The sequence below is a fragment of the Mercenaria mercenaria genome, chromosome 14 (genome assembly GCF_021730395.1).
Source record: "Mercenaria mercenaria strain notata chromosome 14, MADL_Memer_1, whole genome shotgun sequence".
NCBI lineage: Eukaryota > Metazoa > Mollusca > Bivalvia > Venerida > Veneridae > Mercenaria > Mercenaria mercenaria.
The window spans coordinates 11,755,746-11,766,978 of record NC_069374.1 but is presented as its reverse complement, the minus strand read 5'-3'; the positions used below and the strand labels follow the sequence as shown (position 1 = coordinate 11,766,978).

At 32.6% G+C, this 11,233-nt stretch overlaps 1 protein-coding gene across 1 annotated transcript; it reads right to left on the bottom strand.

The window, feature by feature from the left end:
- Positions 1 to 283: 283 nt before the first annotated feature.
- LOC128548093 (receptor-type guanylate cyclase gcy-13-like) lies at positions 284 to 9,180 on the bottom strand. The gene is made up of 8 exons (XM_053522474.1): positions 9,051 to 9,180; positions 8,244 to 8,530; positions 6,192 to 6,541; positions 5,823 to 5,923; positions 3,440 to 3,595; positions 1,855 to 1,953; positions 581 to 672; positions 284 to 334 (listed from the first exon to the last, which is right to left on the bottom strand). Exons 1-8 carry the CDS (start codon positions 9,178 to 9,180, stop codon positions 284 to 286), a joined length of 1,266 nt encoding a protein of 421 aa, XP_053378449.1.
- Positions 9,181 to 11,233: the final 2,053 nt, after the last annotated feature.

Sequence of the window (11,233 nt, the reverse complement as noted above, 5' to 3'; positions counted from 1 at the left end):
CCAACCAGACCAACAAAGATCCTTATAATTTCACAATATGTAAAATATTACACTCAGGCATCAAAATTATGCGGTGCTGTTTCCTGGCAGTATTCCATACAGCTACTTTTTGCCACAGAAACGCTAGAAGCTTTCTCCTCTAGAATCAATCTACAGTTCAAGGACACAAACGATCAAGCAAGCCGTGTTTTATATACAATTTTACAGGCAATTCATGCATGAGTTTTGTGGAAACTGTAACCCTTTTCTTCTTCTTTTATGGATAATAATTGTCAATAATTGTTCACGGGACTGCCATTCCTTCCAGCCAGTAAGTTAGCATAACTCCTTTACCCTAAAATTTAATACATTAATTTAAATGAGTATCAGAACAAAATGAAAACATAAGCAAAAGTCACATGCATTATTTCAATACTCGCAACGAGAGGACTGAAGTACTTATGAGGACAGTTTATTATTATTGAAAGCAAATAACATATAATCTTGCTTCCTTAGCAATATCGGGGTAATTATTTAATGCAAAAGTGTTTGTTAATTTAATGATCAGTCGCATACAAATTGTCAAATATATATATGTTACCTTTATATTAACTTCCCCACGTTCAGAAATCACAAAACGGCCTGTTTGTTGTAGTTTAAACGCACTTGATTGTGTCATTTGTATTCGGAGTGCTGAAAATAAATTATGTATTATCACAATTATATGCTAGAAAAACCGTTGTTTTACTTTTTGTATATGCAAATAAAGTCAAAGGAAGATACGAGTATTAATTTAGAAGAACGAATGCAAATTTGAAAGAGCAGAAAGTAAAAATGTCAACACTGGATCTAGATGCCATATCTTAGAATACCTTACGCTGAAAAGACCTGATACGCCACCCAACCCCGTGAAAAGTAAAGAACAAACAAACAACAACAAAATGGAATATATGATGATGTCAAAACTTCATAAGTATTAATCCGTGTTAGCCAATACTTTGCGTTACAGCAATATTTAACTCTGTTGTCAATCATTTAGCATGTTTGACATTGTAAAATTGTGACCTTGAAAATCCGTTTTTCTTGAACTTATATGTACAATAACTTAGAGGAAAAAATATTACAACAAGTATGATAATAGATTACTTTGTAATTGATATTTATGGTAGATGTTATGTTTAAATGTTGCTTTTCATACAATAAAAGTATTATGCTGAAATGAAGCTAGTTTATTACTAAAGTATTCGGTTTTATTAGTACAAAATAATATTTTTTATTTATATCTCCTAGGCTACCTGTTTTCTTTGGGCAGCTGGTAGTTGTTTTGCATCCAGCTTTGTGTTGAAATGATTTATCTTTTTAATTCACTATCATATATGAGTCTGACTCTGTCATCAAGTTGTTGTGTATGCAAGCCAAAATGAACAGATAGTTCATATGAAAAGATGCAGTGAGAGCTAAATCGTTTACTACTAGGAAATTACAAATAACATTTAATGCAGTCTTTTACTGAGTTATAACAATGATCCACATCTGAAAGTTTCAGTGACAATAGTAATTATATTTCACTGGCACAGAACTTCACTAGAATCCTGAGTGGTATTAATCCTAAATATTAAACGGAAATGCATTGGAAATTATACTTCATTACAGAGAAAAGACGTACATAACGTCTTACAACAGAATAAAGATATAAACACCATCGTTGAAGTAAAATGTAAAGTTTTAGTACTATTAAACATTTTTAACATATATATTTTGACGGCATGGCAGTGTACGTTCTGAATGTGTTTAATATATATAGAACCGAGGATATTAAATGGAGACTAAAATACATAAAATAATATATATAATCAAGGAGAAAGACATATTTACGTAAACCATTCGATTCCATTCTCGATGCTGTGTTGACTGTGTCACCAAACATACAATACTTTGGCATTCTTATTCCTACTACACCAGCAACACATGGACCTGGAATAAAACTATCCATGCTACATATTGTTGTCTAATTATGTACCCTTAAGTCTCAATCAATGAAAACCTAATCTACTAATAAGCCAGTAGAAGTCAAAGGTTTCTGTCAGTGAAATATATATATATTAGCAAGGTTGAGTTATAAGCCGCTTCCTTTTTACAATGTTTTATATACATAGGCTAAACGGAAATATGCATTTGATAATGTGGTAAATCAGTCTTACTAATGGTATAAAGTATAAAATAGGTTATGTTTCGCATATTATTTAAGGTATCTGAACATTCCATTTCAGAATAAAGTAAAAAAGGAATGTTCATGTCAAAACTTTCCTGTAGCACAACGTGTAATGGATATGGAACTCATACAAAATTGAATGGATTACCTGTTTTACCTATTATTACAATATTTAAACAGTTTGATGTTTTCCGCGGACTTTATTGCACCGATATAGTGGATTGTCTTGTTATTTATTGAGTTTTGTCGCTACTTACGTTCGCTAAGAATGTATAATAAAAGCCTTTCCCGATAAAATGCAAACAAGAATTACCTTTTATTCAAGAAATATTTCTCTCGATGATGACGCCAATTTTATTATCTTACGTAAACAAACTATTAAGAGTATTATTTCAAAAGGCATATATCCCATTGCTTCAATATTCATATTACTAGCGGTAACGGCACATTTTTCCATGTTAAATTCTATAAGCTCTTCAGTAAAATACTGAAATTTATCAGTGAAATTAAATTGATATTTTCACTGTTCCAACGACATTATGCTGCGCGGACAAACTGGATATAATTTGGTTAAAAGCATAAAATAAATAGCAAATTTGTTTGTTCCAGTGTAACATCGAAATATATTTCACTCGTGAACACCATTATATACATTTTCACTCGTGGCTGCGTCACTCGGAAAATATTGCACTATAGTGTTCACTCGGTGAAATACATTTCGATCTTACACTAAAACAAACAAATATTCTCTTTACTTTTGAAAACAAATCGTCTGTTTGTTGACTAATTTCACTTGAGAGAGTTCTACATATGTCTGCTCAAATCTGTCTGTGCTTTTTTCTATGCTTACACGTTAAATATATCATAAATTGTAAAACGTACTTAGTCACATTTGACTACAACAGTTTCTAGTGCTGTTTTTCCATATATTTTACCTTTGATAATGTTTCTACTGTTTCAGCTGACATTCAGAAAAAACGATCCTTTGCTTAATTGTACAGATTGTGAACTAAGATACAGTTAAATACACATATAACTAAAAAAAGTAATAGCTACTTGCAGTTTGTATTTTAGTTACACTGCCTCTGTTATTATTATTTCCATTCACTAATTTATTATAGGTACACTGTTCTGCTTTGGTACTTTGTCAATTTTACCATAACGAATAAACAAAATATATTGTCGCGGAAAATATGAATCAAAAATATATTTGAAGTACAAAATAACAAAAAATACACCCACTCTTACCAGTGTTAAAGCCCATTCTTAGCTGTATAGCTTCGTTTTCTTTATGTGGAATAAGAATTTGTTCTGCCTGTAGTCTAACAGCTAGAGTAGCAATTTCCGCAACATGTTTTTCACCATTTCGTTTCGGTAAGCCAGATGCCACCATATAAGCGTCACCTATCATAAATCAGAAGTCATAGGTTTTATTAATGAATTATAAGAAGATATCTGCATATTAAAATAAATGTAATGTCTTCCCAGTGATTTAAATAAGCTTTCTTACAGCTGAAATCTTGTAATCTAGCGCCAGGGCGACACAGAGGTTTTGTTGAAATATAAAAGAGATCTTTGCGATTCAAGTAATTCTCTTATATGTAATAGAAAGTCAGAGTAGGGATTCACGAGAATAATTCGGTTATTTCGAGAAGGCGTTTCGAGTGGCCCCTACCCTTTCTGTTTTGTAGCATGGTTCGCCAATATGAACAACGCACTTGGCTTCTAATTTTGATTAAGGTAGCATTCCATTTATAAACGAACTAAGCATCTTAAATTTGATATTAGATAAGCGCACTCTAACTGAAATAGAGAACGGTTTCAGAAAGTTCAACATTTCCGTACAGTATTCTATATGTATGCGGGACCTAAGACATGTTCTCTAACTTAGTTAGAGTATAGCTTATAGCCACGCCTCTTCCTCAGTTGAAGTAATGATATTCTCGCATCCCCACCCCGCGCATCAACCGTTGTTTATCGCAAATTATACTACATTTGACATCCTTCTTTTTAAAACAAAATATAGAAATCGAGCCAAATTAGAAAAATGCTATAGGTGCCGGTGTTCTTACGTATGAAGCTAACCAACAACATTGAATTGATACAAATACAGCTAATTTTCCTCTGACAAAAAGCTTCTATACGTGTTGAGAAGAATTACGCTCTTCTCTAAATTTATGAACAATATCATCACTTGACTGAGTACAATGTTTTAAAAATCTAAGATTTTATTATCCAATAAAGTTTGTTTGATGACAATGTGGTATCATTATACAGCAATAATTATCAACAGTACTGGAAAGTCTATGTATCATTTAGAAAAGGCATTGTAATAATAAGATACACAGCTGCGGGAATGAATGCTATATATATTTTCTTTTGATTGGTTTCCATTATAATTGTATGACATTGAGATTTACAGTTCGTGGGTGAAGAAATCAAGCTTTATAAGTAGAAGAATATTCAGTCAATTTCTTTTTTTCAATAATGCCAACGTCACTTTTTTTTTCAATAATGCCAACGTCACTTATGTCCATTATTGCTCAGTTGCAAGAAATAATAATGTAGCTTGCATGTGAATTGGTAATTCAATCCTAAATAATAATAAAACAAGTGAGTCATGAAGACCCTGGATAGCTCACCTGAGTAATATGAGCCACATGTTTCAAATGTCAAACTGATGCTAAAATATTTAAAAAGTAGATCAGTAGGTCACATTCATGGTCATGAAAGTCAGTTTTAACATCGGTGTGCAAAACTACATGTCATCCAAATTTCAAGGCTTTATCTTATAAAACAAGAAAGTAGGTCAGTAAGGCAAGATCACTGTCAGGTGAACCCTAATTACTTAGGGTCATCAGGTATTTATAATTAAACAGTCTAGGATCTATGATCTGAAAATTTTCAAAGTATTTTTCCATAACTCATACAAGAAAATATGTCTCTATATAAGTCTATGTAAACCATATGACCCCCAGGGTGAGACCATATTTGATCCTAGGGAGATAAGTTGAACAATCATAGTAGAGGACTACCAGATGATGTCACATACAAAATATCAAAGCCCTAGCCCATGCGGTTTCGGACAAGAAGATTTTCAATTCTTTCCCTATATAAGCCTATATAAACCATGGGGCGGGGCCATATCTGATCCTAGGGAAATAATTTGAACACTCTTGGTAGAAGACCACTAGATGATGCTACATACCAAATTTCAAAGCCATAGGCCCTTTGCTTTTGGACAAGAAAATGTTCAACTTCATAAGATGATGCCACATACCAAATATCAAAGCCCTAGCTACTGTGGTTTTGGGCAAGAAGATTTTTAAAACTATTTCTTTCGGTTGCCATGGCAACCAGAGTTCTATATGGAATTCAATTCGTTGAATCAATATTTAATGAGGATCATGCAAGGAACATTCCTGTGAAGTTTCATCAAAATTGAACTGGTGGTTTAGGCTGAGAGGTGTTGACGGACGATGGACGACAACGGAGCCGGACAATCACTGCCCACAAAAGCTCCCCCTTGAGCACTTCGTGCTCAGGTGAGCTAATAAAAGAACATGTTACATGACTTCCGGTTATAACATATATGAAAATTATGCGATCGTATATGATAAGGAGTAAATACCAATTGTCTCTACTTTGTAGACATCCACTTTCTCCAAGTGTTCATCTATAGTCTTATAAAGTTTATTCAACATCTGCACGACTTGCATCGGGGTGCTAAAACTGTAACGATACAGGACAAAAATTTAGCAGCCTCTGTATGTTTTACATTTTCCTTTGGGTCAGATAGTTAAATATGTCATCTGATCACTGATGTTTAAGTACAGACCATTCATATACATACATATTTTTAATTAATAACAAATTCGTATGTTGACTAATTGATAAAAACACAGTAGGCAAGGTTCCGTTTTATCATCCGATCGTATTTTGGTCATGGAAACGTCTGATATACACTAGGTACCATAATCAAAATGTTAAATAATCTCACCTAGCTATTGTAGTAAATCCCACTACATCTGAAAACATGATAGTGACTGAGTCAAATGATTCCGGATCGACGATTCCATTTTCCATGAGTGTTTTTGCAACAGACTTCGGGAGAAGTTGATGTAACAGTTCTTCAGTTCGATTACGTTCCTCTTCTAATTCAGTTAAAAGTGTTTCAGTTTGACGTTTTTCTTCTTCTAAATCGGAAGTTTTTACCTTAAGCCTACTTGACATGTTGACGATGTTCCTCACAAGGATCACCACGATTTGTATCATGGCTATAGCTATACATAATTGTACTATACTTGCTACTAACTGATTGTTTAGATATGTAATGTCCTCTTCAGCGCTCTAAAATGAAAACAGAAAAAGCTAAAGCTATCACTACAAATGATTCATACCCCAAAAAAACTATGTTATCGGAGAAAATAAGAACGCTCATGATTTCACATAATCTGAGATAATACTTAATTTTATTTAGTGGATTAAAATGTCTTAAATGATCAAAATGTTTAAGATTTAAAACAGAAAGGAAGATGTGACATGACAATAGACAAAATTAATGTATATTTCATTTTTCCTCATTCCTATCTGTCATTGTATCCTGGACGTTCTTGATTGTATCAATTAATAGTAATTGCTTTTATTTGTCTTACAGGTTCATAAAAATATAAACGTAAAAAGCAATACTTCTGAAATGTTTCTAAACAGATTCCTTTGGCTCAAGTTACATTAGGTTCCCTATCGGGAATTTAAATTAAGTGTCCTGAATTTTCTAAATGGTCAATGAAAAGGGACAAAAGTTTGTTAAAACTTGCAGTCACATTTATGAGACTTACTATTTTAACTTGCTGTATCATATAGAATGTAATGTGTAGTTCAAATACAAGACCTTTATTTGTTGCAGACATTAAAGGAGAACAACTCTGCCAGATTTTCAATGTCCAAAAGGGGAATAATACTGCCAGAATAAAAAGCAGTATTACGGATCTTGGTGTATGAACTTGCAATATGACACCAAAAGTTTGTGTAATGTTTCGGTCCAGTCTATGTTTAGATGTGTGAAACGTTGAAGAAATGTCAAAGAAAAATTTCCATGTGCGACAACAAATCTAATTTGGTATTAAGCTTCACAAAAGATCAATATCTGTTCCCAAGATACTCGAGGTAAACTACCAGAGACAGTCGAGAAGTATTTTTTTATTTTATTATTTTGGGTTCAAAGAGGAAAATAAGTTTGTAAAATATATGGTCATAGTTATGGTTCCTTATGCATGACTTTGTCACATAATATGTAAATTAGGTTGACATATTAAAATAATAATCTACATCGGCTCAGAGATATTTAAGGGAAACGGGGCTGGGCATTTTGGTGGAGTGCAAAACAAGAACAGTCAGAATTACGAAACTTCGTAAGTGAAGTACTCTCATAATCCTGTATCGTTATGAGTGTTATTCAAGGAAGACAATGTCAGACTGATAGGGTGGAACAACTTTGGAGGATAAATAGATAATAACCATCACAACACCATTCTATCTTATCCGTGAAATAAATATGAAGTAAGGCAAAGACAAAATTAAGAGGTAATACCCATGATCAAAGATTACATGTTCTTCATAGCGAAACTTCTTGTTGTTGTTGTGTATACAATAATCTATTAATGATTGAAATTCCAAAAAAAAAAAGCGTAAGCAATTTTAATCGTGTGGCAAACGTGGGCAAAATAAAAAAAAAGCACATTAGACAAACCTTTGGAACAGTCAGCAGTACATCCACTGCTAACGTTTTCAATCTAATCTGGATTACCGGGCAAAGACCTTACCTTTAATTCCAAGTGTGCACCAAAAACCGAAAACGCCATAAGGGACCCGATTAAACATGATAGAAGACAAAAGCTATATAAAATGTTCCTCAGTCTCAACTTTTACTGCCTAGCAAAGAAGTCAGTTTCAAAGTATCAAACATTGTCTATAACAAAACAATTTCATGACACACTAATCAGTAAGTGTCTGTAGAAACTAAACCATTGCAAATAAAAATCGGTAAAGTTACCTGAACGATGTTAATGGCAAGGCTGTCTTGTACAAATTTCAAAATGTCGATATATGATGTCATGTTATCGAACCACAAGGTACCCAGTTGCACCGAGGGAGTAGATAGAGTGTTGGTCTTGATTTGATGTCGCATTTTCATGATACTATCGAGTAAGTTAGTGCCCTCAACAGCCGCAAAAAGAAGCGTCTTTGCATTTGAAGAGAACTGTAATCCTTGATCTAGAAGCCGAATGCTTAAAACGTTCTTTTCAGTATACCATAAAAGATCTTCTAGCGGAAGATTCCCTGAAATCATTAATTAAGAAGTAATATATAGAAAATCGTGTTTTAACATCATAAATAATTTAATGAGGGCGTAGTCGTCTTTGAGTGTCATAATTTAAGTAACTTTATTATTTCGACTCTAATAACCCCGATGATGAAATGTAGTAGCGCTCTTTCTTGGTGACAACAAAAACATTGACGTCATCTCATGTAAACGTGACGTCATTTTAGCTGTTTTATAAGATATGCTTTTATGTATTTTTATTATGTAAAGAGTCAGAAACAATAGCTTATTTCACACGTTGACAAGTGAAACATAATCAACTATGAGTTAAGTTTAAAACAATGCTTTCTACTAAAACTATGTTTTATGTTTACTGACATCAATTTTAGAAATACATTTCATAGTTATTCTCTTTGAATTCTTTAAGCATCATCCTACTATTAATTATGTAAACTAAATTTTAACACTTAAACGCGTGATCGTATATAAAATGTCAGTTATTTTTTGTCGTTTTATCATGAAACAAACTGTAAATACCTCTTGCGAAATATGTGCTCCCTAATGCACGTTCTATTCCTGATTCTTCTTTACTTGATATAATTAAATTATATGCAGCTAGTTCTGTCCAGAAACTAAGTGGTCTTTTTATGTTAATAATATCTGCCATTATAGCAATGAAATCTGCGTTTACTTCAGTGTAAAACTCGATCACCTCTTTTAATGTTGTATTAGTTGGATGTAAAGCGCTCCGGAAGTGCGAAATATATTCACTGAGCTGAATTTTGGAGCTGATATTGAGACGGTCAAAGTTTGCGACAAATGTCAAGTTTTAAGAGTGATGCTATAGCCATGTCTGTATGACCGTAAAAGGTAATCAGCCGTTTCTTAACAAACGGATCCCCTTTGGAAGAAACAAACAGTGCTGCAGTGCCTCTTTCAATCTGGATGTGGTGAACCACCTCGCTTATCATCAAACTTTCTTGTATCCCGTCTTTTACAATTTTATTTGCCTGATAAAGCTGAAATACATAAGGACATTTAATTTATGTAACGCTACAGCTGTCTTATGTCGGGGCATTTTATGTTATCATGTCAAAGTGTGGTGTTAACTTGTCAAAACAGTGTCTTATCTTGTTAAAAAACTTTGTTATCATGTCATAGTATGATGTCAACTTGTCAAAACAGTGTCTTATTATGTTAACTACTCATGTTATCTTCTCAAAGTTTGGTGCGTCAAAACTGCATCTTTTTATGTTAAAAAGCTGTGATATCATGTAAAAATGAGATGTCAGCTTGTCCAAGTAGTGCTTTATTATGTCAAACAGCTATGTTAATATGACAAAGTACAGTGTGATCTTGTCTATAGAGTGTGTTATTATGTCTAAAAAGCTAGAAAACATCAAATGATACTTTAAAATGTAGCATAGTTTTTCGACATAATAAGACACTGCTTTGACAAGTTAACACAATATTTAGACATGATAACATGCTTTAACATACTAAGTGTTTGGACAAGTTAACATCACTCTTTGATATGATAACATAACATAGTAACATGATAAGACACATTTTTAACAAGTGATAAGATAATATAGCTTTTTACGTAACAGCACGCTCGGTATTTAAGATCACATGGTATTTTGTCATAATAACATACCATTTAACATAATAAGACACTGTTATGACATGTTAACACCGCACTTTGAGACGATAGCATGCCTAGTTAACATAATTAGACATTATTCTCACACATTGACATAATAATGTAACGTAATAACATAGTCAAACACTGTTAAGTTAACATCAGACTTTGACATGATAACATATATTTTTAACATAATAACACGCTCTGTAGACAAGATCACACGACACGTTAACAAGATAGCATAGCTTTTTAACATAATAACACACTCTGTAAACACATTCATACTTTGACATGATAACATGGCTAGTAAACATAATAAGACACTGTTTTGTCAAGATACCACAACACTGTTTCGACATATTTCGACAAGTTAACACTACGCGTTGACAAGATAACATGATAAGACACTGTTTCGACAAGTTAACACCACAGTTTTACATAATAACAATTGTATTTAACATAATAAGACACTGCTAAGACAAGTTAACATCCCGCTCTGACATGATAACATGAAATATCCCGACATGAGACAGGTGCAGCGTTCCATATTTATTGAACATTTTCATTTAGAACTATGGTTATTTAAGATCAACGCGTTGCATTTATAATATATTAAGTCCATCAATGATATATGTGAATGAAAAATATATATACTGAAAATAATGTCATGATTATTTCATTCAAAATTTAAATGATTCAGACAATGAAAGTGAAAACAATTCTATTATAAACGATATCCAAATACTAACGTTAATATACTATGTCAGTGATTTCAAATGTTAAAGTCTAAATCTGTCAGTATTATAGGTTGTGATGCATCTTTTTGATGCATATATATGAAATATAAATCTATATTCCCTATAGAACGAGTTATCCAAACTTGAATTATGCAAAGATCTTTATATCTTACGTAACAAATGTAAATATTATCAATTCAAGCAATGAAATAGGTCTTTATTCCTAGGAAATTGTTATACTAAATCTAAATGTTCGTAAGTTTTGCTTGAAATTATGTTTATCATACTGTTTGTTTTAACTTTTTTACGATTATACATATCGCAACATTAGTATGTAA

Coding starts and splice junctions, on each gene's coding strand:
- LOC128548093 (XM_053522474.1), bottom strand. CDS start 9,180: ATGGCAGATATTATTAACATAAAAAGACCACTTAGTTTCTGGACAGAA. Junction 3,596..5,822: donor CTACAAAGTAGAGACAATTG/GTATTTACTCCT, acceptor GATTTATGATAG/GTGACGCTTATATGGTGGCA. Junction 335..580: donor GTGGGGAAGTTAATATAAAG/GTAACATATATA, acceptor ATTAAATTTTAG/GGTAAAGGAGTTATGCTAAC.